This window comes from Sesamum indicum, linkage group LG10 (assembly GCF_026168435.1).
Source record: "Sesamum indicum cultivar Baizhima isolate 11 linkage group LG10, ASM2616843v1, whole genome shotgun sequence".
Taxonomy (NCBI): Eukaryota; Viridiplantae; Streptophyta; class Magnoliopsida; order Lamiales; family Pedaliaceae; genus Sesamum; species Sesamum indicum.
The window spans coordinates 18,246,363-18,273,849 of NC_142666.1; the positions used below are offsets into that span (position 1 = coordinate 18,246,363).

At 35.3% G+C, this 27,487-nt stretch overlaps 4 protein-coding genes and 1 long non-coding RNA gene across 9 annotated transcripts; 2 read left to right on the forward strand and 3 right to left on the reverse strand.

The window, feature by feature from the left end:
- Nucleotides 1–1,089: 1,089 nt before the first annotated feature.
- Nucleotides 1,090–2,012, reverse strand: LOC148786752 (uncharacterized). The gene is made up of 2 exons (XR_016067808.1): nucleotides 1,609–2,012; nucleotides 1,090–1,534 (listed from the first exon to the last, which is right to left on the reverse strand). It is a non-coding gene; the product is annotated as an uncharacterized LOC148786752 (long non-coding RNA).
- Nucleotides 2,013–2,890: 878 nt separating this feature from the next.
- Nucleotides 2,891–10,265, forward strand: LOC105171755 (RNA-binding (RRM/RBD/RNP motifs) family protein). Its single transcript, XM_011092968.3, has 10 exons — nucleotides 2,891–3,049; nucleotides 4,208–5,829; nucleotides 5,925–6,062; nucleotides 6,969–7,040; nucleotides 8,034–8,075; nucleotides 8,168–8,257; nucleotides 8,488–8,592; nucleotides 8,686–8,778; nucleotides 8,897–8,976; nucleotides 9,061–10,265. Exons 2-10 carry the CDS (start codon nucleotides 4,294–4,296, stop codon nucleotides 9,917–9,919), a joined length of 3,015 nt encoding a protein of 1,004 aa, XP_011091270.1. The 5' UTR covers nucleotides 2,891–3,049; nucleotides 4,208–4,293; the 3' UTR covers nucleotides 9,920–10,265.
- A 1,219-nt stretch (nucleotides 10,266–11,484) lies between these two features.
- PRPL28 (Ribosomal L28 family) lies at nucleotides 11,485–13,614 on the forward strand. Of its 2 annotated transcripts, XR_848601.3 has the most exons (3): nucleotides 11,485–11,804; nucleotides 13,003–13,294; nucleotides 13,435–13,614. XR_848601.3 is itself a non-coding variant. In XM_011092969.3 (2 exons), the coding sequence occupies exons 1-2, from the start codon at nucleotides 11,582–11,584 to the stop codon at nucleotides 13,233–13,235; spliced, it is 456 nt and encodes a 151-aa protein (XP_011091271.1). In that variant the 5' UTR covers nucleotides 11,485–11,581; the 3' UTR covers nucleotides 13,236–13,419. The 2 variants fall into 2 exon arrangements, 1 of the variants encoding a protein (XP_011091271.1); XM_011092969.3 differs by lacking the exon at nucleotides 13,435–13,614 and having other exon boundaries at nucleotides 13,003–13,419.
- Nucleotides 13,615–14,453: 839 nt separating this feature from the next.
- Nucleotides 14,454–19,353, reverse strand: LOC105171757 (protein NPGR2). 4 transcript variants are annotated; one of them, XR_016067985.1, is made up of 7 exons: nucleotides 18,632–18,771; nucleotides 17,911–18,191; nucleotides 17,143–17,395; nucleotides 15,753–16,966; nucleotides 15,360–15,513; nucleotides 14,776–15,292; nucleotides 14,454–14,681 (listed from the first exon to the last, which is right to left on the reverse strand). XR_016067985.1 is itself a non-coding variant. In XM_011092970.3 (6 exons), the coding sequence occupies exons 2-6, from the start codon at nucleotides 18,163–18,165 to the stop codon at nucleotides 14,976–14,978; spliced, it is 2,193 nt and encodes a 730-aa protein (XP_011091272.1). In that variant the 5' UTR covers nucleotides 18,166–18,191; nucleotides 18,988–19,353; the 3' UTR covers nucleotides 14,454–14,975. The 4 variants fall into 4 exon arrangements, 3 of the variants coding, with proteins under 3 accessions (XP_011091272.1, XP_011091274.1, XP_011091273.1); XM_011092970.3 differs by lacking the exon at nucleotides 18,632–18,771 and adding an exon at nucleotides 18,988–19,353 and having other exon boundaries at nucleotides 14,454–15,292; XM_011092972.3 differs by lacking the exon at nucleotides 18,632–18,771 and adding an exon at nucleotides 18,778–18,925 and having other exon boundaries at nucleotides 14,454–15,292.
- Nucleotides 19,354–20,927: 1,574 nt separating this feature from the next.
- LOC105171758 (uncharacterized) lies at nucleotides 20,928–22,684 on the reverse strand. The gene has a single exon (XM_020697460.2). The coding sequence runs from the start codon at nucleotides 22,463–22,465 to the stop codon at nucleotides 21,194–21,196; it is 1,272 nt and encodes a 423-aa protein (XP_020553119.2). The 5' UTR covers nucleotides 22,466–22,684; the 3' UTR covers nucleotides 20,928–21,193.
- Between the last annotated feature and the right edge of the window lie 4,803 nt (nucleotides 22,685–27,487).

Here is a 27,487-nt window from a genome sequence, read left to right on the forward strand (position 1 = left end):
TTTAGAATTTATAATCTAAATATTATTAATTAATTTATATTATACTCGTCTTTACCAACTCTATATGAGCAAAAGAAACAAAGAATCGCGTGCCATGTTGGCCTCTTGAGCAGCGACGGTGGCGTCGCCCCCGGCCAGTGGTTGCTCCACTTGCCGCACATTTCCACTACTGAGTCCTCATCGTGCTGCCCATAATCCCACAACTACCGTGGATGCAGCTCATGCTCCAACCGTTGTTGTTGCTTAAACCCCTAACATCCAAGTAATTTATGCAATCAAAGACGACGATATACGTAATTGTTTGAACTGATCATAATTCTTTGAATTACTGTAGAGATTCGATTTATAATTGTATATATATATTTGAAGTATTAATCAAAATGCATTTATTTCTTTGTCCATTTCATATACACACTAAGAGTCTTATATTATGGTTGGGGATTTTCCATGGAAATCATGATTTTTCTATTATAATTTGTTGAACATGTTAAGAGTGTTCGATCTGTATGTGTCACCAGCCTTATTTACACATGCTCATCCTCTGATTTGGGCTAGAAAAAGCTTGATCAAGTATAACATAAGTACATAATCAGTGTTTGCCGGCTAGAGCAAACTATTGGCTGCAGGCTACTGGTTTTCACATTCTTCACAAGCATAGGAGTGTATTCCTTCATCTTCGATCCTATATAAGCCACATATTTTTGAAATAAAAAAAACACTCTCTAATTTAAAAATAGGCAAAAAGAACTCCTTCTGTTTTCTTAATGTTTAAATTTTAAATTTAAAAATAACTAAAATTTGGAATTAATTAAATTTAAAACAATTTATTTAAACATTTCAAAAGTTTAAAAATAATAAAAACGTATCAATTTTTCATCTTCAATATTTATAACATTAATTTAAATATAATTTAAATTAGTTAATAATGTGTAATTTTTATAATTAATTAATGTGCATATTTGTTACGATATTTAAATTGTGTATTGTGATTTTAATTCAATTTTTAATTTAAAATTATAAAATCAAAGAAAGATTTCACTAAGGACGACCAAAGAGTAGAAGTAGCTGGAGCAGCAAAGGTGGTCTTAGTTATGGGTGCAAAAGGATTAGTGAATGGATCAGGGGCACTCTCTACTACAATTACGTCAAAATTCAGGAAGGAAGGTTTTTCCCCCATATGGAGGATACCCTTGAGCCAACAAATTACTCCCAGCAAGCCTAGAAGCCATACTGCAGGAAGGCCGCGGCTATCTTTGCCACTTCTTTCTGAAACCGACTTCTTCTAGTCCCAAAGACAACTTTCCTAGTAAGTCTCCAAGTACTCTTGCCCCTTCTCAATATTGGGAAAATCCGAACAGGCTCGAACAACCGCCTTTCAGATTTCCACTGCCTCCTTCTTTGCAACTTTTGGCTTGGAAATTTCGGCCATCAAGCCCTCTACCCTATCTTCCAACTTCCTCCTCTAAGCGTCCTCTTGAGGAGAGGGAGCTATCACATGAGGACGAGGTAGGAGCTCTGCCCATATTGCAGCCACCTGGGAACACAAAAAGTAGAGACTATGAAGGAAAGAACAACAATAATACACCCAAAAGGATTGGAGTCATTTACCCTGGCTAAACCTGAAGACAACATCCTATCGAGCTCCTCTTTTGGCATCAGAGATAAAAGACGCTTGTCCCCCTAGGATGAACACCCCTCCCAAAATCTTTGAAGCCATGGAGGATTCCCCCTCCTCTCGTGATCAATTAGCTGGCGAGTATACAAGCTCTTAGAATAGGAGCAATGTGGCTTGGGAGTAGTCCCTCCTAAGTCCCAAGGAGGAGAAAGAAGATAGGGAGGTGGTGTAGCATCAGAGCGCTTAGAGCCTGGAGGAAGGGCCCCTAAGGAAGGGTAACCGAAGAGCTGGTCTTTTCCCCTTCGAGTCACTGGAGGCTAGGGTCTCTCTAGAAGTCCTTACAGTAAGAAAAGTGGTAGCAGCACAACTTCCAAAAACTTGATCTCGCAATAGCTTGCCAAACATTATTCGTTCCAAAGGGTTAATATCACATAGATCCTTTAAAAATTTGAAATTATATTTTTTTTCCGTAAAATTTTAAATAACCCCTAAGAATTCTCCATATCCAGCTGACCCCCTTCCATTAGAATTTGAACAAAAAATTGTTACATCAACAAAAGAATTACATAAACTTTCAATTTTACCCTATATTTAAAAGGAGGTAAACTTAATATATACAGAGTCAAAAGAATGTAATTGTCATAGAATATTTTTTAAGCATAGTAATTTGATAAAAGGTATCCGTTTATGAATGAAAAACTAATAATTTTTTTAATGTTTTACTTCCTATGTATGGGGTAAAGTGTATACCAGTTGATATATTTATTTTTTAAAATACTAGATGAAGTATTTGAACAAGTCATTTTTAGAAATAAATGCAATAATGATGTTAACTTCATCTCATATATAGAAAGTAAAAAAAATTAAACCAATACATGACTAATTTTTCTATTCATGAGAGGCTATTTTATATCCAATGATTTTAATTCGAGACCAATATTTTATTACAATTACACATTGTTAACTTTATATCTATCACATTTACCCCGTACAAGCATAAAAGTATTATTAAGAAAATATTGGATGAAGAGTAATTAAAATTTTATGTCTCGTTCAAATTCTAACAGAAGAGGGTCATTTGTAAATGGAGAATTTTGAAAAAGGGTGAAAGCTAATTTTTTGTTTTTAAAGGGATATAATTGTAATCAACCCAAAATTAAACTATGGAACGAATTGAGAATCATTAGTTTATAATTAACTATTGATTAATCGAAAATTCTCCTTTCAAAAAATGAGAAGGCATTTTGGAGGGGGGAAAAGAAAAATGAATCTTGAAGAAAGGGTAGAACCGTCTTTTAAGAGAAGCAAATATCTTCTCGTTTCTAGGTCTTATTTATCAGTTCACACTCTGCACATTCATTCTTCTGCCAATATTCTCCGGCGAAGCTTTTAACTATCCGGCCATCACCGACGACTCATCGTATTTCAACTCAGGTACGTATCTATATTTTGCATTTTGATGTTCATGTTCACCAATTCTAACAATCAATTGACTTGTGTGATGTATGAATGTGGATTTATAGTTTTATTCTCTAATTAGGTAACATGAATTTCGGTGTAATGTTAGTGCCTTTCTCAATGGAGCCAAAAAGGTAGAGTTAGAAAATGAGTGCTTCTTCAAGCTGTGGCTCCTAGAAAATAATGGAGTGTTGGATTTGACGTGAAAATTAATAGCAGCAGGAGGCGTTTTCAATAACTGTTTTCATCTACGGTTACTGGGCTAAATCAAGAAGACAAGAAAAGATAGTTGAACTTCTCAGGAGTTTTTGCGCTGCTTGCAATCCTCACGCGTTTGGAAAAAAGTAGTACTTGAGTAATTTGTAAGGTCGCGAATCATAGTATCCTGCAGAACTTATTCTTACCCTCTTTTGTAGCTTCTCCAATAAAGTCCAACAACTTCTGAGATTGTTGTACCGTAATCAATTTTACCTTTTTGTGTTCTTTCTTGAAATAGACGGCTTTTGTCATCTGTTTGGCTCTATGTTCTTTGTGATATGCCCAATTTCCATGCTGCTATATTGGTGTTTAATGAGTGTCCACCAGAGGTTGCAAACCATACATGTATAGGAATGAAACATGTTTGTGTATGCAAGTGAAATGCTTTTCTGACTCTATATTTCCAAGAAATCATAGTTATTTAACTCCACTGCAATGCTAGTAGTGCAATCCAGTGGTTCAACTGTTGATATTTAGAGAACTCTGGCACGACCTCCAATGCTACAGGGATAACTTATGCTACATGGGCGTGCCACTGAGTTCACGTGGATTAGTTATGTGGCTCTCTTTGACTAACAGTGAGTGCCACACAGCTTAATGAAAAGAATCACGTATTGAGCAGAAGCAGACCCTGAATATTGGACATTGTTTGTTATGCATTGTGGTAACTGAAAGATGTATATATTTTGAAGCTACTGTTGATTACGTGCCTGTGTTTGAATACTTAGAGAGCGAGGCAATTTGTTCTGCAAGTATAGAGAAGAGATTAAGGGATGCTAATAAGATTAAGAGACATCTAGCTAGTTTTCATGTATGTTATCATTCTCTTTCTTGAAATAGCAATAGGAATGTTTCTGAATCTATAATTCTTCGCAGCATATTCTTCATTGTAACCTCCTGCGAACAGCCTACAACTCAACCAGACTGGAAGTTTAGAACCCAAGAAGCATAAATATATCATCATGACTAGATCCCATTCACACAAAGGGAAATCTGGAATTACTAATGACTTAATGCAGCATGATTTCTTGGAGGGAACTTCAGCGCGGACGAGGCCATATAGTTTTGATGATATAATGCTTACTAGAAAAAACAGGGGTGACGCAAATAAGCAAGTAGCAAGTGGCCCTGGGGTGGCTGATATTGCACACGACGAAAAGCCTCTCAATTCTCCTGAATGTCATAGGCAAATAAATGAGGATTATGGGTCTATGGATATAAGGCATAACTCAAACGACCCTCAGAAGGTAAGTTCTCGGAGAAAAGGGGATATTAATGCTTCTAAAAAGCACGAAAAGTTAATCCAGGATAAAGATAAGGGATCGCGGAATCCTGGTGTCAAATTGAAGAGTGTAGTGGCAAAGAATGTAAGCAGCAATAGATTGACAGAAGGTAAAGATGAGAGACATCATCAAAGCAACAGAAACAAAGATGGTCCTTTGAGTGATGATTCTGATAATGGATCTGATAAGAGACCAGCCAGAGATTCTGCTAAAAAGGATGGCGTTTATGAGAGAAGCAGAGAAAAATCCAAAACAGATAGAAAACAACTTCATAATGAGGACAAACAGGTTTCCAGGAAGAGGAAAACTGATGGGCGGATGAGCAGTGATTCTGAGAATGAGTACAAGAGAAGAAATGCAAGAGTTGTGATGCATACAGATAAATTAACTGATCGGGGTAGAGACAAACCCGAAAAAGAAAATAGACACAAACATCATAATGAAGAAGATAAAACTAGAGGCAGGCGTACTGGTAAAAAACATGATTCAGACAAAAAAGAACAGGAATCTGCACGAGGCTATCTTGAAGAATCCAGGTCAAAGAGGAGGAGATCACGAAGCAGAGAGCACGCAAAAGAGAGAGGTAAAAGGTCTCTTTCAAACTCACCAAAGGCCCATAAGCCAACAACTAAAGACAAAAGGGAGCATGGAGAACTATTATCACATTCTATGAAAGACAGAGCAGGAAGAGAACATTCTGATGTTGACAAGAAGAGGATTTCAAGTAATGGATCTAGTCAGTACAGGCGAAATACCGGCTCTTCAAGTGGTCTTGGGGGCTATTCACCTCGAAAGAGGAAAACTGATGCTGCTGCTAAAACTCCTTCCCCAACGCGTCGTTCTCCAGAGAGGAGAACAGCTGGATGGGATTTACAGCCTGTTGAAAAAGAGAGCACCAGTGTTGGTCCAACTCTTTCAAATGTGCCTGCTACAAGCCAAAGTTTGTCGGTGAACATAAAGGAGTTCCCTAGTGGGGCTCCATTGACCCCTACTGTGGTGAAGCCTTCTGCAATTTCTCATCATACCTTATCTTCACAGATGCATGCCATTGAGTCCATTCAGCTTACTCAAGCAACACGACCTATGAGGAGGCTTTATGTTGAAAACTTGCCTGCCTCAGCCTCTGAGAAAGATTTAATAGAACGTATTAATAACTTTTTGCTGTCTTCTGGTGTTAACTACATTCATGGAACCCAACCCTGTATCAGCTGTATAGTATGTCCCAACCTTACACTTATCTAATCTGACTTTTTCTGCTTCTGCCTATTTCCAGTAAATTTCAAAGCGCTTTTGCTATATTTCAACTGCAGATACACAAGGAGAAGGGCCAAGCACTTTTGGAATTTTTGACCCCTGAGGATGCTTCTGCTGCCCTTTCTTTTGATGGAATATCCTTTTCTGGGTCCAACCTTAAACTCAGGCGCCCTAAGGACTATTCTAATGTAACTGTAAGAAATATTACCATGCCTTTACTTTCTTCTTGTGGTACACGCATTTTTAATATTGCACGTTGATGCAATAGATGCTAACTTTTTGGTTGAGTAGTTGCATGTAAAGTAGAATACAAACTTAATATAATAATTAATCATGTTGAGGAAAAGAATTACTGCCGTTATATGATTGGCTTTATCTTGCTTACTGGGATCTTATTTCATTTCCTTATGTTATTGACTTTCTTTCTTTTATGGCCCGGATGCATTTAGAATAAGTTGCATTATTATGTTCGTTTATTAGTTTGTTGGTTCAGATGGTAGAAAATGGGAAAGAATTTTATCGATGCCTTATTAAGAGTTCATATTCCAATGTATTGAGGAGAGGGAGAGATGTTGAAAATGAAGTGCACTCTCCGACTACTTTGTTTTATGTGATTAAAAAGGCAAAGGTTCATTAAACTTGACTCATTGTATAGAGTGATGAGCTGGTGGTGGTGTTTCTTGGAGATGATAGATGTTTGTGTTTATGGCCATTAGGGTGCATTAGAGCTCATTCAATCTATACCAAAAAAATCAGGCTTCATGTGTTCATGGTTTTATGATGATTTCATATTGCATCGTAGGATCTCATTTTCTCTAGCTATCTGTAAGAGAAATTAGGGTTGCTAAATTACATTAGATGCTGCAGTTTCATGGATACATTGGCTAATATAATTGGGGGAACCTTCGTTAGTGTTAACTTTTCCTGCTTTCTTCTTGCATATGCATAAATTCATTGTGCATGAGCTTTCTAGGAGGGTGTTGTTCTCAGCCAATATTTTCCATTGAGACAGTATTTTCTCTATATAATTGCAGTTTCTGAGGTATATTGTGGTTATTATTCATGTAGCAGGTTTTCAGACAGTTGCTATTTTCATGCAGACTGGTCTTCCTGACAAATCGGTGGTTGCTGTTGATTCAATTAGTGGCAATGTAGTGGATTCGCCCCACAAGGTTTGCATCTGGAACATCATAACTTAAGATCGTACTGGATGTATTAATACTCTACTTTACTGTCGTTTTTGAGGTTTTGCATTTTCTTGCTTGACATTCAGTTGAGCATCAAAATAAGTGATCTGCAATAAACTGGTTGAGCTTATTTGACTTTAGGTGAAATTTATTAGTGAAAAAGATAGAGTTAAGAGCCTGATCAATCACATCTGGCCTCACAGTATGTGAGGAATAGCTGAAATTTGTACTTGTACTGCATCAAGATAAGCTATCAGCATTTAGTTTAAGGATACTGAACTTGAAGTAACTGGTCAACTATTCTTGGTGGTTTGACATGCCCTTGCATTAACTATTGTGATACCTGGTCCCAAATTGCACTCTAACTGACAACTAGCAGCAGCATACTCTGATGTCATAGTATCAACTGCCTAAGTTAATTCATGAATGGCTACAGAAAGCTACTGGAGCACACCTAAGGACTTCATTAGCAGTTTCAAGTCGAGAAATTTTTCAGTCAACTTGGAATTTACCATCATCTTGATTCTCATCTTAAAAATGCTAGTGTGTGCCCCGCTTCTGAATAAGACAGACCTCTTGGCAGAGACACTAGCCTGTTACCTTTTTCTCGCTCCAATTCATGTAATGCTCTGTTCATCCATTCTATTTGCTAAAAGGGAACACTTCATGTTAGATACCATAGGGTGGGGGGCCAGGTCACGAGATGGGTTTGTAGGTAGCAAGAACATGATGATCTGTAAATTATATATGCAAATTGTGTTCCACATCGTTGATACTCCTAAAGGTGTATATGTATATGTTGCTTTAACTGCCCCTCCAAGAAATGTTGATAACTTCTATAGTCCCCAGCCCTCTGTTTCTGAGAAAAGGAGACTTCTATATGTTTTCCAGCTGATTAATTCAATTTCTGTTATTAGTTGATTGTAATTTTCTCTTTTACTCCTTCATTTTCTGACAAGATTTGTCTTGAGTTTTTAGATCTTCATTGCCGGAATTTCAAAACATATATCTTCTAAAATGGTAAGTTGACATAGAATTCTGTTGTTAATTCAAAATTCCTTTTTATCCCATACAACTATATCTCAGTAGTAACTCTTGCATGTCCCTTTCAGCTTATGGAGATTGCTAGAGCCTTTGGTCCTGTGAAGGCATTCCACATTGAATTTATTGCTGATATTAATGAACCATGTGCTTTTCTTGAGGTACATATCTTACTGGGGAAAAGTTTTTACATGCATGTCTTTCATTCCTCAGGGTAAGACTAGCCAGGCATTACTCTGGTGGTTTGCGTTTTTTTTATAGTACTGGCTCTATCTTCAGTTTTTTGCTGAATCTTGAACATGATTCATTTTCTTTTATGTATTTATTTTCGTTTTACAAAGATGCCATCTTAATCCACTGTTGGTCAGAGACTAATCATTTATTACTTCAGTATGCTGACCACTCAGTTACTTCAAAGGCGTGTGCTGGACTCAATGGTATGAGGTTGGGCGGAAAAATTGTAACTGCTGTATTTGCTACTCCAGAGGCTGAAGTGGTGTGTATCGTCCCTTTTGGTAGTTTAAACTGAAGGTTTTATTTTGCCTATAAGTTTCTCTTAACTTTTTAGGACCAAAAAATTTCTTTCTAGGAACATGTTGGGAAACTGCCATTTTATGGAATTCCTGAGCATGCGAAGCCACTGCTTGAGAAGCCCACAGCTGTGTTAAAGCTAAAGAATGTGGTATTGCTTCTTTTTTCTATTCTCATTTTTCTTTTTTCTCCTCTCTAATGTTTAAGAGCTGGTTAAAATAAGGTCGTATTTACTATTTAGAATAACCAGCATATTTTTGTTACTTCAGTTGGATATGGAAGCACTCTTGTCATTTTCTGAATCAGAACTGGAAGAGATATTGGAAGATATAAGGCTGGAGTGTTCCAGGTTGACAAATAATCTCATTTCGAGTTATTAAATTTCCTTGCTACTTGTAGTAATTCTTTTCTTATCTTTCTATGAATGCTGTAGGTTTGGTACGGTGAAATCTGTTAATGTTGCGAAGCCATCAAACGCTTTTGGCAACATAGAAGCATATGAAGTAAAGAACAAAAATGCTTCTACTGATGGCCGCCACTTGGAATCTGAGAATAAGAACTATATGACAGAACGATTAGGTGAAAGCATCAATGATCTTGAAGAACATGACAGATCGGAGCCTCTGGGAGTTCTGAATGAATTGGAGAGTAATGATCAAACTGTGGAAAGTACGAGTGGTGGTGATAATAGTGCTGGCATATCTAAGCTGCTTGGCAAGTCCGTGGAACCTGACGACATTGTTGTTTCCAAGGTGGTTGTTGAAAGCTTATCTGATCAGACAGTTGTTGACAAACTTGTGAAAGATGAAATATGTACACCACCGTCAAATGATGGAAATATTTCTGTCAAAGAGCCTTCCAGCCAGGAAAATTCTGGTAGCTTCACTGGAGAATCAGCAAACCTACAGAATTCTTCAGTTAATGAGTTGGAAAGCAATGATAAGGTTGCTGATTCAATTTCAGTAAGGAAGATTGAGATGGAAGACAAGCCATTTGTTGAGGACGAGCCGAAACTTGAAGAAAATAATGCGAAGAATGTTAGTTCTGTTGAATTGGACACTAATGAGAGAAAAGAGTTAAATGGTCCTGATGGAGACAATAAAAAGGATATTTCAATTGATCTTAACAATGTTTTTGAGGCTGGCTCCATTTTTGTAGAATATAGGAGAGCTGAAGCTGCTTGTATGGCAGCACATTGTTTGCATGGACGTCTATTTGATGGTCGAGTTGTGACAGTGGGATATGTTGGTCATGATCTTTATCAGAAGAGGTTTCGCAGATCAGAGAAATGAGAAATTGTTAAATAATATGTTTCAGCATTTACTAATTGGCGATGGCAGAGTGCATACCGACTTAGTAGTAGACTTTTCAATAGATAATGTGTTGTTTCAAGCTTGAAAGTTGAACCATATTTGGGCGTCTCAACACTTTGCCTGTGCTAGAGTAGTTTAGTATGGTACGTGTAGAAACTCTTTTATAGGTAGGATTTTTTGTAAACCAAGTATGATGAGTTAATTTGGTTAACCCGTACGCTTAATTTTTAATTTCATTAGTGGTTTTTGACTATTAGAGTTGTAGCATCCGAACAATGTATTTTGTAATTTCATTTGTTCTAACACTTTCAAACAGTTTTACGTATTTCTGAGTTACTGTTGGTTCCTTACTCTACAAATTAATTTTCTCTTAGTACAAAAAATTAATTGTGGGGAACATTCCTAGTCGTGTTTAAATTGGGTTTTAAATCTTAAAATACTGTTGAAATTTTGAAATGCAATTTATATTATGGCCGAGTCTTAAGACTGAACAAACACAGGCTGCTTGAAATAATCTTTCGCTTTCCTGCACATGGGGAAGGGCCATTCATCTTAGTTGGTTATCTATTTATGTGTTTGTGCCTGTGTAGTCTGTGAGAACAGGCAGATGATTGATCTCTGTGGAACCTGGAATGACCAAAACCAAACTGGTTTACTCAAAATTCTCTGCACTTTGATCTTGTCCTCTGATGATCCCAAACTAATAAGTGTTATTTCTTTGTGCTTCTAACATACTTTTCTTTTTTGTCAAAGGTACGCCAACGCTGGATCAGTTCCTAGAAGGTGCAGGTGCAGGTGCAGGTGTTGGTTCAAACCAGGCTTAGTATCCACTTGTCTACAAGTATTGAGCATCATCATTTGTGCCATTAGCAATTGAATGGATTTGAAAAGTGTCAAACCCATTCAAAGAATCATGGTTAGATAAGATCATTATCAAATTTGCTTGCTATTTCTGCAAATAGCTCGATATCGTTTTTGAGTAGTTAAAAAGTGACTACAGTTGATTTCAAGTTAGATATAGATCAATGTGTAATGTCAACTTTCAACTATGTCAAACTGGCTTATAGGCTGCCAACAATTATTTCAGACTTGATAACTGAACTCTTGTTAAAATGAAACTAAAGTCAAATACCTGTTTTTCAATTGACTATCATCAGTCTATAATTTTGCATGCAGTATTTCAAAATGAGATGCATGAATTCCACTAAAGACTCGTGGAAAGGAAAAATATTCATGTGCTGAATTCTTCATATCAAAGAAAATGATACATAGATTATATCGACATGACATGATTCTTACTGCTAATTATCATAGTTCGTAATATTAGGTGCCGGAATTCTTGGTTCTGGTAAGATTTTTTCTATAGAAAATATTCTAAATATGGCAGTCCCTCTTCTTGCACTGTAAATCTATTAACCGAGGTAGATAAATGTTGTAAAAGCACAAACATATGGGGTAAAATGTATAATAATAATATTCAAGGGGCCAAAGTGGAAAATCGAAAAGAACGGTTGGGATAAACAAATTAAACAGCATCCATTATCCACACCATTTTCCTTCACTCGCTTCCCCTTTGCTTGAAACGTTTTCTGGGCCAAAGAAAGATAAAAAGGGAAGAAAAAAAGACTGAACTTTGCAGCAATGGCGACGATTACAGCTACACTAGGACCGATAATGGTGGGTGTGGCAGCGAAAAAATCCCAAAATTTTAGCAAACTTTCATTGAAGAGTTCAAGAACAAGCTCAGAGATTGGTTTCGTTGCATCCCAGCTGAGTGGCATCAAGATTTCAACAGCCCACTTTCAGAAAAGTGCCCCTCTTCCTATTTCTGCTCCTCGAAGGCCTTCCCTTCAGCCTGTTGCCCGTAAGTTTCTTATCCTTAATTGCTCTTTGGGTTCTTGATATGAAGAATTTATCTTCTTGTTTCTTTCCTTGATATAATTTTTTTTTTTTTTAAGTTTTTTAACGTTTGTATGTTTTTTGTTTGCTTCCCCTTTCTGGGTAGAGTGAGATAATTAGTCTGTGCTGGTATGAATGATTTAACTTGTTCCCAATTAGGAAGGGAAAGGGAAAGTTTTGTGTTATAATGGAGGGGAGGTGCAATCTTTAAATCAGACTGTATTAAATACCATTGTTGTGTTGTGTGCTCCTGTTGTTGTACTCTGTTTAGAGGATGAAAGGTTGGATTAGCATTATGGTTTGCTTAAAGCTACTATATAAGTAGGATAAATTATAGAATTTCCAAGAAACACTTATATTAGAAAGTGTATCAGGATCCAAGAGTGCAGTTTTCGACTTTTGTTATAACGTAGTTTTAGTTCGAATCTCGTACTGCTTATTGATTTGGTACTCCGAAACTGGCTATCGGGATCCTCTGCCTTGTATAAAAAAGATCAGTATATATCACTCTAGGATATGAAGATGTCGTATTGATATGTAAATTTTGTTTTTAATGGAACTGTGATTTTCTTTAGACTACCATTCAAATGTCAACTGGGATCTGGTTAGAACGTTATAAATCCTTTGCAAAGTGATTCCCACTTGCTGAAATATATGTATGTTTGGTGCTAGTGCCAAGTGGTAGCATGCAATTAGAAGGGGCAGCTCCTTTGTCTTTACAAACTAACATTTCTGGGAACTGGATGTTAGAACACTTCTCATTTGTGCTCGATTACTGGTTGCACAAATGAAGCCTTTTGCCCGTGTAAGTTGCACTCTGCTAAACCTAACATCATATCAAGTGCGGAGTGATTTTTCTGTAGTATATCTCACTTCAAGGTCGTTAATTGATTGTTTTAGAAGTATCTTAATGTCCAGACTAGTTCAAAGTAGGCCTATAGAATATAGATTAGCATTTTTTCACGTGCATTCACATAGGAACCATCAGCAAGAAAGTTATATCTTTTATGCGATACCAAGAAAATGTTAGGGGTTATATCCAGGATTTGACAATGCACTAAGAAAAACCGGTTGGATGCTAAGGAAGAAGAAAACCTTGGTTCTTGCTCGATCATTTGCATTGAATTTTGGGAGTTATATTGAACCCGTTCTGCATCATTCAGGTAGAGTATGTCCTTTCACCGGGAAGAAATCGAACAAGGCAAACAAGGTTTCTCACTCAAACCACAAGACAATAAAGCGGCAGTTTGTGAATCTGCAGTATAAGAGAATCTGGTGGGAAGCTGGGAAACGCTACGTCAAATTGCGATTGTCGACAAAAGCTATAAAGACCATAGAGAAGAATGGACTGGATGCGGTGGCTAAGAAGGCTGGAATTGATCTCAGCAAGAAATGATTTGAACAGCGAATTCATTTTAATAGGGACAGGAAAAAGACTGACGATTGCTCGTTCCTGTAAGGTTTTCATTCTTTTATGTTTGTAGCTTCTTCTTCTGCTGCTCTATATGAGAAACTTCATTGTTATATGCTTCCGATGTTTTAATTTTCTAATGATGAAAAGCGAAGTATTCATTCTGTTACTCCCTCTCTTCCAGATAGCGTTGATCAATTTGACTGCAAACGGAGTTCTGAATAAGAGTTGAAAAAGTAAAAGTTTTGTATAATTTTATGTTGTCCTAAAGAGCAGTGGTTGAGATTTGGTATTTGTCTTACTTTATATGAGTTATTGTAATTCATTTATCGTTATCAGTTATATTAAAGTATTGCACAGTGCATTGATATGAGTTATTATAATTTATTTATCAACTATCATTATTAGTTAAAAAAGAAAAGACAAGTAAAATAATCAATATACTATATGCAAAATTCATATGCTAGTTTTGGAATTGGGCAAAATCGCAAACTAATCCCACAATTTAAGGTCATTTCAAATTTCATCCCATGTTTTGTGGGATTTAAATTTAACCCCGTGTTTCATTTAAAAGTTGCAAAAATAGACCAAAACGTTACATAAAATCTCCAACACTAACAGATATTAAAATTAACAGCTAAGAACCTATGTGAAAGTCACATGTACATGAGTCAAAAAAATTATCATACGTTGGTTTTAACGCGTGAGTTAGTGGGAGGGAGTTCTTTCGCAATGTTTTGACCTCTTTTTGTTACTTCTAATGAAACATGAAGTTAAATCTAAAACCTTATAAAGCATGGGCGAAATTTGAAATAGCCCTAAACTATGGGATTAAGTTTACAATTTTGCCTCTGAATTACAATGTGAGATTATTGAAGTATGGTGATCGTACACATGTTTAACTTAACCTTATGTCCTAGGAAAAATACATTTTTTCATTAATTTTTACAATGTCACCTCAACAGGACAAACAAAAAAGAGCATATAATCATCTAAAGAATTCAGAAAATATTACTTGGTAGCATTCAGAAGACAATTTCAGGCTCCAACTGAACATTTTCCTTCACATGCACAACTCACATGATTTTAAATTCATAATTGCAATTTGTATTCCCAACTTAGAACATTTCTCACTTTGGTTCCATAATATAGAAACGATCAATTATACCATAGAATGCATCAAGAACTCGGGACGCTATCAAGTACATCAATGATTTCATAATCCAGCAAAATTCTGTGCAGATTTTCTTCCCTGTAGTTGTGCAGCCCATGATCGATATAAGTACATCCAATGATTTGTACATAGAAAATTTTACTTCAAGATGCCTTAAGTTCAGTTTGTTTAAGAAATCGAGCTGTAACACGATGGAGAAAATGGATTAAAACTGCAGATGGGCTCTCGCACAGGGACTTTCTATCAGTATCTAACATCTATTGTTACAAAGTAAACATCGACTCGTTAGTGTTTCAAATGTGGATAGAGTTAGCTGTCAGAACTTCAAGATTCTGAGTGATAAAGACTAACCTTGGATGGACTCCCCTGATTGTCAAATATATGAAAACAGAACGAAGGACGTGATATCGTTAGTGGCATCTGTGAACATGCATCTTGGTAGAGAATTAGCCAAAGTTGTCCTGGTCAAAATGTCATCTGGGGTGAACTTATAGAACTGAAAATTACTGGACCAAAAAGACAACGAAATGTGTTGTAGATCATGCAATGCATCATCTGAAAGGTTCAACTGGCTCGGATTCTTGGAGAATGGCTGCAGCCTCGAAACACTCTGCTGCCTCCAGAGCTGATGCACTGCTTTCACTCTTGTAGAGCAGGCCGAGATTGTACCAGGCGGTAGAGTTAGTTCTGTCGAGCCGCAAAGCATCAGTCAGAAAGCTTTTTACAACTGGAGGTGATTGGTTGCTGATTTGTCTGAGAACAATAGCAGTAGATATCAAGCTTGGGACGTGATTAGGTTCAATGTCCAGTGCCTTCTCGAAAGACTTCAGAGCTTCCTTCGGCAGGCCTTTAGCTTCATAGAGTAAACCTGGCAAAATGAAATAAGAACCATTGACAGAGACTTCTGTTACATTTTTATATAGAACATGATTTACCTGCAGAATGTAATCTTGAAGCTGAATGAGGATTGATAGCTTCGGATTTTGAAAGGCATATCTCTGCATCCCTCCATTGAGACAAGCTGGTGTACACATTTGCTAGATCATGCCATGTTTCCATTTCTAAATTTGTACTGCCTTTCTGCTTGTCCTGTGATGGAAATGGTTTTCAGAATAATGAAGATGAACATGAAAACAGAAAAAAGAAGGTAAGATGGGCTAAAGTATCCAAAAACCAATTCGATATCACACAAAAACATCCCAGTTTACTTTCTCTGATTGCTGAAAGCATATAAATTCAGAATAATCTTCCAGAACTTGAAATTCAGTATAAGAATATGTACTTGCATGCTTAAATATAGATCTAGAACATCATAATCTGGCACATACTTTTAAGAGCTTTTGCTGAGATCGAAAACTCTTTCTCTGGACTTGAAGAACGGCAAGAAGTTTCGTATATGTTTCAACTGCATCCCTCAAACGGCCCTGTACAATCTGCAGTTTGGCCTTGCTCCTCAGCAATTCTCCTTGATCCCATTTCCCTGCTTCATCCAGAGCAGCATCAATTATGTTTTCAGCGTCAACATATCTTTTCTGAGCTGACAAAATACGAGCTAGAAGAATCCAAGTCTTTACATTAGACCCAGCTTCCAGTTTCAGTAGCTGCTTTGCATAATAAAGAGCAGCATCCAACTTTCTCTGCTCAGCATTTTCTAGACTAAGAGAAAATAAAATGCTAGAATTTTTCCCTTCAGTCATTCTTTGAGCAGTTTCAAGTGCCTCAAGTGCTTCAGATTGCCTCGATATTCTCTGGGCATCAGACCCTACACCTCCAGATTGGGCTGAAAGAGAGAGACCTCGTAAGTAATTTGCAAAACTAGCCCTCTGCTCACATTTTTCCGATTGAGCAAGCAGTTTATGAATATATTCAATCCCTTCTTCAAGCGAATTAGAATCCTCGGCACAAATCTTTGAAGCCAGTGATAACTCAAACCCGCAGCTATGATTCTCTCTATTATTCAAAAGGTTCCGCAACAAATTCAGAGCAATTATATCATCACCTTCTGCGTGGTAACACAGGGCTAGAGACGTGTACTTTTCTTTGCTTTCAACAATTCCTGGAGGTAACTCTTCAATCTGGTGGGCTAGCGACGTGCATTCACCAGCTATTGACAATGCGAAACCAAGGTGATCCAGAATTGACGGGTCCCATCCAATCCTTTTGAGCATAAATTTTTTGAGAATAAGGAGCAGCAGGAGAATAGCTTCTTCAACGTTGTTTCTTGGTATGAACGAGCCCTCCATCTGTGAGCGAAGATTTGGAGGGCTTGCGTCATGACCACTGTAAAGAAGAAATATAGCAAAATCCTTCTCTAATTTTGTTCTAGTTTCCACGTCAAGATTCCACTGATAAAGTAGGGCCCTTCTATAAGCTAAAATTACTTCTTGAGGATCATAAGCAAGTTTGGATAAGTCTGGAAGTAACCCAACGGCATTGTTTAACGTCTCCAGCAATTTACAGTCAGAAGCAAAATTTTCAGGTAAGCCATCTGGTATTGCAGATTCAAAAGTATCCAGTATTACTTTGCATGATTGAGCAGCTTCTGCAAAATCCCAAGGAAGTGAGCTTAGTGACTAAAACAAGTAAAACCAAGAATGAAGTTAAGAAACATTAAAACAGTATACATCTGTAGGAAATCGAAAAACAGCATCCCTCTATTTCTGACCCAAATAAAGGCATGAAATTACTTGTATACAGTGGAAAATCTTAAAGCAATACCTGTATACCTTCCAAGAGCCTGCAGTGATTTTGCTTTGAGAAAGATTGCCTCAACAAGTAAACTCACTGCGTGCATAGACATTGGCGGAGTATTGTCACTTTGAGAATGACGTCTAGGAAGCTCGCATCTTCTAACTACAGTGATTTTTATTCTGGGAACCACTGCAGCAATGTCGATTCCTTCAAAAACCCGAAGAGCAGCTTCCACATTCCCCTTTTGATACTCAAGTCGTCCCAATAAAGCTCTTGCTTCCTACAAGTCCCACATAAAATGAGACCACTAACGGAAAACTGATAAGAAACAAAGGTAACTTGTGCATTTGAAGAAAGCAGGATCTGGATTGGATAAACTGGTGTTTTACCGAAACACCAACACAAATCCAGTTTGCCTCAGTCTACATTACAGAGTTGAAAATTCAAATTATTTTGGAGAAAAGATCATTTCAGTAACGATCCCATGAATACTTCAGTAGAGAATAGTTAAAACCATTAAAAAATATGTTCAAGAGAATGATTTCATGCAAATTGCAGAGAAAGAAAGATCACAGTTTAGAAATAAGCATTGAATGTAGTTCCACCTCGGACATTATTATAACTAAGTTACAAAATCATACACACACGCGCGCTTCAAGACATCTAATGTTTGTCACTCGTATGTCTTCTGCCAATTCGATTTTTCAAGAGTCGCAAGAAGGAGATAATAGCTAAATGAAAAAATCATCCCTCAGTTTAAGTCACCTACAATGCAGTAAAGCCAGATTCACGAACCTCATAATTTAAAAAGCCACTCTCGCGAAGCGATGATTCTGCCTCTTCTATGTTGCTGGTGTCAACTTTTGTGTCAGTCTCACCTGCTCGAGAAGAATACCCACTGGCCGAATAGTCCCGAGTTGCCAGGGACTCTGATGAAGGAATTATTTCATCCACTCTTAAGTGCTCCCCGGAGCAAATGCATTTCATCATCTTCCTCAGTTTTAAGCTCAACGTAGATTTTTGTCTGTACAGCCAATATTTAATTCTCATCCCGTCTCATCACAGTTGTTGTGTTCCTGATCACCAACAGATCAGAAAAGAATTAACCCCAAATCCACTGGATTCCCGCACATAACAATGACTAGATTTTCATTCATGCAACACTCATACAACTAAAATCCACTCAACTTTTGGAGAAAGCGATCCTTTCTACAGAGAAGATAACAAGAAGACTGAACGACAAAAGCACTTAAACATGCCATCGTGAACATTTCCACTTTTTCACAAAGACAGACAGAATTTCGATCAATACTTCCCTCGTAAAACAAGATAGAATGCTCACACTCTCCATTACGCATCAAGTTTTCGTTGCATCTCCATCTACGAGTATAAAAAATTCCCCTCAAACGTATCTCTAAAAATCAAGCAATTACAGATACTAAACTCACAAGAACACTACTGCAGCAAGCAAGTTGAGACTCCTAAACATACTTCAAATTCAACACTTCCACATTACCTCTTTAAGGACAAATCCCCAACAAGGACCCCAAAACCCAGCTCCAAGAACCACCAATTACCCCAGAAAAACATCAGACCTCACCAAATAAAAGAACTCGCAGTACAAAAGCACAGCAGAAAGCAATTTACTCAGGAGAAACTCACCAAACATCCAGGTAGATTTAGCACTAGACAAAACCCATAAACCAAAAGTCAAAGATGCAACTTTTGACAGAGAAAAAAGCCAAGTGAAAAACAAACAAACTACCCACCACCCCATCATTCCATCATAGTGAAAAACAACAAGCAGTGAACATAATTACAAAAAAATGCAGCTACATTAAAAAAATATACAAAAATTATTAAAGAAAGCACCTTTTGTGCTGGGTGGAAAGGCATGGGCAGAGCCCACAACACATAAAATCCATCACAGCCCATTTCTCATCTCCAGCAGTAAAGACCTTTTCTTGATTTTACAGGTTGAGATTAACCAACAACCAAGAATCCAAAGCTTTTTTTTCCACCTTACTTTTAAAAGTCAGTAATTTTTCCTCATGGGTTTTTTTTTTATTCTGGAGTGTGAATTCTCCAAGAAAAGTCTCAAAAGTCAGAGGAAGAAATGTTGTAGGTGAGCATTAAATATGATATCTAACAGCAACCTGAATCTTCACCTTCAGACAGACAGAAGAAGCACACAAAGAGCCAATATGGACTAAAGATTTTCTTAATGGAATTTTTTATTGCACAAATTGTACTGACATCAATAAATTATGGTCACATAGTATTACATGTTTCTCATTGAGAATTGTGTCCTTTGAATTAGCTAAGTTCCACACTGGTATGTGTGTGTGTGGGTGAGAGAGAGAGAGAGGAAGACTTTTGAGCAGTGTTAGGTGGGTCCATTTGTTGAATTTGTTTCTTTAATTCCCATCACTGGAGGCAACGGGACTTAACTTAGTTGGCATAGTTAAACTTTATAATTAAAGTATAACAGGGATGATTACACTTTTCTTTAGTTATATTTGATAAAATTAAATTTAATTTTTTTATAATTTAAAAAAATTATATTTAATACCACTGAAATTTGCTTCCCTCCAACAATAAGTCTCCTTGTTAGTCGTAAATTCGATGAATCTTGATTACGAAAGACGAAACAAATCTCAAGAATTTTAAATATAATTATCAAATCATAGAAAAATTATAAGTATTTACACTAAATTTCATAAAAAAAGAGTATAATTATCTCAAAATAATATGCTCAATTTTCACCAGATTTGGATCTTCATAATTAAATCAAATCATTCGAGAATCAAAATTGAATTATATATAGATAGATAATAATTGAATCCGGATGTCAAAAAACGAAAATTATATCCGGAATCAGCAAATCCTGATTTTTTGTCGGAATGGGACAATGGGTTTCCTTGCTGGATTGTTGGGCTACTTCAATGATAGGAATGAACATTTTGGGGCCGTTTTTCACTATGATGGAATGTATGTTTTTTTTAAGGAAAAAAAAAATAGATAATTTCGATTCCGATCGTTACGACATATTAAAACATGCCCACAAAATCATAAACTGCTTACAAGAACACTTACAAGGACGGCAACACAACAACGGAACGAACGAGTTGAAGAGTCTTCCCTCTATGACATACAAAAATGTATTAGAATAATTTGTAACTTTTTTTCATTTACGAGGTGTTTAAACGTAAGTCTTATGTGATCATAATTATTTATGCACCATGGATCCCATTTATATTTTTAATTTCTATTTTATATATTTTCATTTGAAATAATTTTATCGTTATTTTAATTCAATTATTACATTTTTTTGCACGAGCACATACATATATATGTAAATATAAACATATTTTTTAATTATTAACTTAATAAAATAATAATATATATTTTTGATAACATAATATAACAAATCATTAACGAGTCTAAAACAATAAAACCATTATTAATTTCATTCAAATAAAAAGCATACACTAATTTGATACCACCAATAATAATAAATGAGGTGGGGTTGTAACTCTTTCACTTAGGTTTTGGTCATGATACCGAACTCTAGCAGCCTACCTACTCAATTCCATCTCATCGTACTTTCATAATTTAATATTATTTATGTGAATTTGTACTTATATAAAACGTGTATATTTTATATTCAAATTTACATAGACAACATCAATCCATCTTAACATAATAAGAGATATATTTAATATATATATATATATTGTGAAATAAAGGTGAAACAATAGTCAATACACTGCTCATTGAGATTATTGCATGCACTTCTATAATAATAATAATTGTACTTAATTTTTTATTTCTTTTTTCCTTCTAAGATTATGATATTTTTGAACGTTACATGTTACATCAACTATTTTTGAATTCTGCCCTCTAGACAGATTACAACTTTGAAATTGTAGGATGAAGAAATTTTCAACTTTATAACTATAAATCATTCATGACAAAATAATTGTAATAAATAAAAGAGGGATAATAATGGTTGGTATAATAGATATTTTGAATTGGTATGCTTGTAATATCTTGAATCCATGCTGAGAAGAGTAAATTAATTATGTCCAATTCCACCGCCGCCACCGCCACCGCCACCTCCCCCGAATCCTCCTCCTACTCCTCCACCTTTTCCAAATCCGCCGCCAAACCCTCCACCAGAACCACCGCCCATGCCACCACCGAACCCTCCACCTTTACCAAAGCCGCCGCCAATTCCTCCACCTTTTCCAAAACCACTACCTACACCACCTCCCTTGCCAAAACCTCCACCAATTCCACCCCCCTTACCGACACCGCCTCCAAAGCCACCACCCTTGCCATATCCTCCGCCTACTCCACCACCTTTTCCAAAACCACCCCCAATACCACCACCTTTACCAATTCCTCCACCCTTGCCGAACCCTCCCCCAATTCCACCACCTCCTAGACCACCACCTTTACCAATGCCACCTCCAATTCCGCCACCCTTGCCAAACCCTCCTCCAACGCCACCACCACCTCCTAGACCACCACCTTTGCCAATGCCACCACCAACTCCACCACCAATGCCACCTCCAATTCCGCCACCCTTGCCAACCCCTCCTCCAACTCCACCACCACCACCTTTGCCAATGCCACCACCAACTCCACCACCCTTGCCAAACCCTCCTCCAACTCCACCACCAACACCACCACCTTTACCAATGCCACCTCCAATTCCGCCACCCTTGCCAACCCCTCCTCCAACTCCACCACCACCTCCTAGACCACCACCTTTGCCAATGCCACCTCCAATTCCGCCACCCTTGCCAACCCCTCCTCCAACTCCACCACCACCTCCTAGACCACCACCTTTGCCAATGCCACCTCCAATTCCGCCACCTTTGCCAAACCCTCCTCCAACTCCACCACCAACACCACCTCCTAGACCACCACCTTTACCAATGCCACCTCCAATTCCACCACCCTTTCCAAACCCTCCTCCAACTCCACCACCACTTCCTAGACCACCACCTTTGCCAATGCCACCACCAACTCCACCACCCTTGCCAAACCCTCCTCCAATTCCACCACCACCTCCTAAACCACCACCAACCCCACCACCCTTTCCATATCCTCCTCCGACTCCATCACCAAGACCGCCACCTCCAAAACCACCTCCACCCCCAAATCCGCCTCCACCACCTACTCCAAACCCCCCACCCCCTCCAAACCCTCCACCCTTGCCGATTATCGGAAACTTCTTGTCATCATTTATGGTCCTAGCAATAACAACAGTAGTACTCACCACAAGAACATGAAAACAAAGCAAAAACAGAATGCCAACTCTCATTGCACCACTTGCCATTTCAAAGGACAAATTAATGTACTGCAATTTGTGTGAAAAATACTTGCATGAAGATCAACATGGACAAACCCAATTTATATATAACATACATTTTTAGCACTTCATTGATTGCATTAAATGAGAACAACAACCACCCGTTTCACCACATTATGAATAGAACGTGTTTGTTGAAGAAGCCCTTTAATGGCAGACCATGTATCTCTTCCTCACATGGCTGTCTACAAGAAAATCCATGTCTATATAGCTAGGCAGTTAGATATGTAATAAAAAGTGAACCGGATTATAAAATTTAATGAAAAATTCTTATCTCTCTCAAATTTGATCGAACTAAACCAATAACATAGAGTATGTACACTTGTCATATATATAATTAATCATTTTTCTTGAACTGTACACCAATCACATGACAAGTATCTTGTACTTTTCATATAAAAGGCTCAGGTTTAGCCAAACCCAATTTAAGTTAAAATTTTTCAAAATTTAAGTAAAATCCCTCCATTATTCTGCATATGATTAATTAATACTATCCTCTGCCAAATCAAATTAAACTAATTAATACAAGAAAAAAATATTACATATTGGAATATTGTGAAATGGAAATAATAAAGTATGCATTAATACATAATAATGTGACACGAAAAAGTAATACATATTATGTATAGTGCATGCCATGCCAAGAATTCACTCATATTATATTATTGCTTTTGAAAAAAAATTTGCCATTCGCAATTAAATGGATTAAATCAGTATAGCACGTACGTAGATTAGAAATTATGGATATTTCAAGTGTTGCTAATTTTTAGTGTTTGCTTTGCTTAGAAGTTGACATAAACACTACACATTTCAGTGTAGGTCTAATTAGATTGTATTTTTTTTTTTCAAATTTTATTGTATTTTTTATTCAATTTATTATATATACATGACGCATATAAAATTTTTATCTAAATTATAACATAAATAACATAATCTTTATAAAATATTTATATAACAACAAGATTAAAATTATTTTCACTTAATACGTTTTTGTAGTGACAATTGTAAAATTTATCACTTGATATTTTGTCGTGAATATTATACTATATCGTAGTGAGTTTTAGATTAGTACGATAGTCCTTGTAAAAATTTAAAATAAAAAAGAAAATCAATCAAATGTCTAAATTTGTAGACATTAACTAGAGGGGTTGAAGGCCCTTGCGGTTTTCTGTGGATTTGATTGCACATAGGAAAAGAAAACCAGCTAGCTACCCTTGATACAAGTAGTAGTAATAATAATAATGAAAATGCACGTGCACTCTAATTCGGGAATTCTCGATTAGAATTCTCCTCAGATTGTTAAATTTTTTTTTAATTACATGACCTAGTTTTTAAAATTGCCACCTCCCTATACGTGCGGGACTAAAATTGTAATTTTTTTTTCTAAAATTATAAGTGTTTATAAGTGTGTGAATAGATTACTCACCAATACAGTTCTCACAATATTAGATAGAATCAAACCTATAATAATTCAATTGAGAGTGGTCCGTCTGTACTAATTGAGCCAACAAACATTCGTATACGCATGAGGAAAAACCCTGTTAAAGGACCATGCTTTTACATAATTGTACAATTAATTATTGGTTGTTGAGCACCAAATAATAAAAACAAATTAAAGAAAAAGATTGGAGGCTGCTCAATTTAATGATATGTCCTCCCTTTATTGGACTCAAATAGGCTTCTCAAATGACACGACAAGGGACAAAGAACCATTCTCCATTGGCCGTGAATAACACTATAAATCACTGCGATTTAAAAATAATAATATATTAATATATAAAATTTTAATTCTAATTAGAGTTAATCAAATATTTATTATTATTATTTTTAACTATAATTAATATTTTAATCCCATTTATAGAAATAAATAACTAATGGTCGTCGCACAATCGTATTTAATCTATATTCATTATGATTCTTTTTCTTCCGACAGTAGCAATTAATCATGACGAGTAATTATTTCTTATATTGACATATATATTAATATATTGCAGTTGTGAATGTTTTATAAGTGTTATAATCTTGTTTTTATGTAAATATTTTTTAAGAGAATCAACACAAAATTAATATTTTAATTATAAAGTATTTGATAAAAATATATGCACTTATAATATCAAATTTTAAATATATAACAGTTGTAGGGTTGCATCCATAAATGCTTAATAATTTAAATTAGATATATGTTTTATGCGGTGAATAAAAAAAATTATCCCAAGTCAGAATGGATAGGCATCATTCATGTGATTTTTCCCTCTCCCTCCTTACACTAATTATTTTATATCAATTTAAACCTTAAATATTTATGTGTATTAAAAACTTGAACAAGATATGTATAAAGAAAAAACGGCTTTTTAAGACTATATATATATATATATATATATATATATATATAAATATCACTACAAAGAATCGAAGATTAGTGACAAAAAAAATGATCAAGTCACGATTTTAATATTATCACTAATTATATATATTTAGTGACAAGAATATTTATATTGTCAGCATAATGAGTTTTATGATTTTACTAATTATTATTATTTTGTAAGAATTATTATTTAGTGACAAAAAAATATTTACAAAGTCGTCACTAAATACAATTAGTGACTTGTGTATAATTACGGTTTAGTGATAATAAATAATAGTTGTTATTATATTATATTGCCACTATAAACGTATCATTAATTGTATTTATTGACAACTTTATACACAAATGTCGTCCGTAATAATTATATAATGGCAAGATAAAAATTTATAGATATTTTGAATGATAATTTATCATCAATATATTTTCCTGAACTTTTGAAACTTATGCCCACCAATAATGTTCGACTTTGAGCCCAATAATATGAAGATCTTCCCACTTCGGGCCCAATCATTTTAATCTTAGGATCCAATTTAGTGATGATGAAGACCAATATAAATAATTTTTTATTTAATATTAATTTTATCACAATATAAAGTATTAACTACAAAATTATATATAAAATTATCACTATAAGTAATTAATAATATATCTATAGTGACAAAAAATAACTATTGTCATTGATTGCCATTATATATGTATCACTAATTATTTTATTGACAAGTTTAAGCACAACCTTTTGTCACTATTTCTATTAAAGATAATTTTTAAAAAATAATTATGACTAAATAAAATTATAAATTCATTATTATGATAAAATATATTTTTTGGCCACTAAATATATGTATGATGCCCCTCAAATATTTTTTTTTTTCAAAGTTTAAAGATAAGGAAGTGGGCTCCTATCAAGTAGCCTACCAGGCCTGACCTACAGACCAATGAGCAAGGTATCAAGTTCACGGTTTGCTTATTCTTTCTGTTGTATGTTGTTTCGACATACAATAGGATGACACATCACACATATTTTTGACATCATAAAACACGTCATACAGAAGGATCTCTAAGTATTTCCACAGGGGCCGATTGAAATCAACTCATCAAGTGCAGGTAAACAGAGTTTCAGATTCTCGAGTCAATTAGACAAGATCTCTTCAGTCAATTAGACCAAAATTATAATAGTTTGTAAAGATTAGGGACCAAAATTATGCCTCAAAAATTTATAAATTAAAATTAATTTTAACCCAAAATATAGGGACTAAAAGCATAATTTACCCATAAAAAGTGCCAAGGATGGAATAAAACAAATTGAGGGAATTAAAGAAGAAGAAAAGTGAGACATAGACAAAGGGAGTAATTGTGATTTCATTCATTAGGACATGAATTGGGGTCCATGTTTTTCAAATTTGCAGCACTCACATAGATTGCTACAAATTTGGTCCAATTGCTGAAATGGAAACATCACAATTACTATGATCTATGAATGTGACATTGATTGTATCTCATATCCTTTCATTACATTGTGCCTTTGATTAAGATGCATAACCACCTTTACTTTCTCACTAATTAATTCCTCTACCTAAATCAATCAACTTATAAAACTTGGGGGTTTGGAAGTTACACAATTGCCCTTGTTTTGTATTTTAATAAATTAAATAATTGAACAATATATCGATTCGATCAATACATCAATATAATTAAACATTATGAAACGAACTACAAATAAACTCACATGAAGTGAAACAAATACCAACACATACAGTGAAATTCAAACTCATGATTTCAAACCACATACCTCTATAAACGACACTCAATGCTAAAAGTATCAAATGCAACATTCAATATACCTTATGTATAGTTCATAATCAATATTATCTGCGAAGATAATTATACCGTGTTGACACTATTATATTATTTATAACATTTTTTTTAGAAGAAAATAAATAAAAAAAATGAATATCGATTCATAATTAATTTTATCTACGAAGATATATAACAAATCGACCTGAACCAAGTTCAAAGGAAGCGTGCACATCGACTTTGATTCGATCCTACGAACATATAGGTTTTCCTTCTTCCAAACATCTATAATATTTAGGTAAATTACAACCATCTTGCCTGAGGTTTTACATAATTACAAATACCTTTTTGTTGTTTGAAAAATTATAAATACTTTTCTGATTTTACCAACGAGCCCATTACGTTAGGTTTTCATCCAATTTTTGTGATAACTAATCAAATTGTCTTTTTGAGTTATAAAATTACAATTTTATATATATTTTATAATTTTCTAATATTATTTTTATGAAAAATAATATTCCCTCTAAATTATTTATTTTATCCATCCTCAAATTTTTTTAAAAAATCAACAAGGATAAAATAGTAATATCCACTTCAACTTCTAGGGGTTACATAATTATTTTTCATTTGAGCGGAGTATTTGTAATTTTTCAAACAATAAAGAATATTCGTAATTATGCCCAATCTTAAGGGATATAGTTGTAATTTGCCATAATATTTAATTTTGATGTGATTGATCATTTTTTTTTAAATTATACATACATTTTATACAATAAATAAATTATATTTATTATACAAATAATTTAAAATTTTGGATCCGAATTAGAATT

Excerpts from the sequence above, each read along its gene's own strand:
- PRPL28 (XM_011092969.3), top strand. The coding sequence starts at position 11,582 with ATGGCGACGATTACAGCTACACTAGGACCGATAATGGTGGGTGTGGCA. Across the intron at positions 11,805-13,002 it reads TTCCCTTCAGCCTGTTGCCC|GTAGAGTATGTCCTTTCACC; the intron begins GTAAGTTTCTTA and ends TGCATCATTCAG.
- LOC105171757 (XM_011092970.3), bottom strand. The coding sequence starts at position 18,165 with ATGAGAATTAAATATTGGCTGTACAGACAAAAATCTACGTTGAGCTTA. Across the intron at positions 17,396-17,910 it reads GTGGCTTTTTAAATTATGAG|GAAGCAAGAGCTTTATTGGG; the intron begins GTTCGTGAATCT and ends TGGGACTTGTAG. Across the intron at positions 15,514-15,752 it reads CTCAGCAAAAGCTCTTAAAA|GACAAGCAGAAAGGCAGTAC; the intron begins GTATGTGCCAGA and ends TTTCCATCACAG.
- LOC105171755 (XM_011092968.3), top strand. The coding sequence starts at position 4,294 with ATGACTAGATCCCATTCACACAAAGGGAAATCTGGAATTACTAATGAC. Across the intron at positions 5,830-5,924 it reads AACCCTGTATCAGCTGTATA|ATACACAAGGAGAAGGGCCA; the intron begins GTATGTCCCAAC and ends TTTCAACTGCAG. Across the intron at positions 8,258-8,487 it reads AACCATGTGCTTTTCTTGAG|TATGCTGACCACTCAGTTAC; the intron begins GTACATATCTTA and ends TTATTACTTCAG.
- LOC105171758 (XM_020697460.2), bottom strand. The coding sequence starts at position 22,465 with ATGGCAAGTGGTGCAATGAGAGTTGGCATTCTGTTTTTGCTTTGTTTT.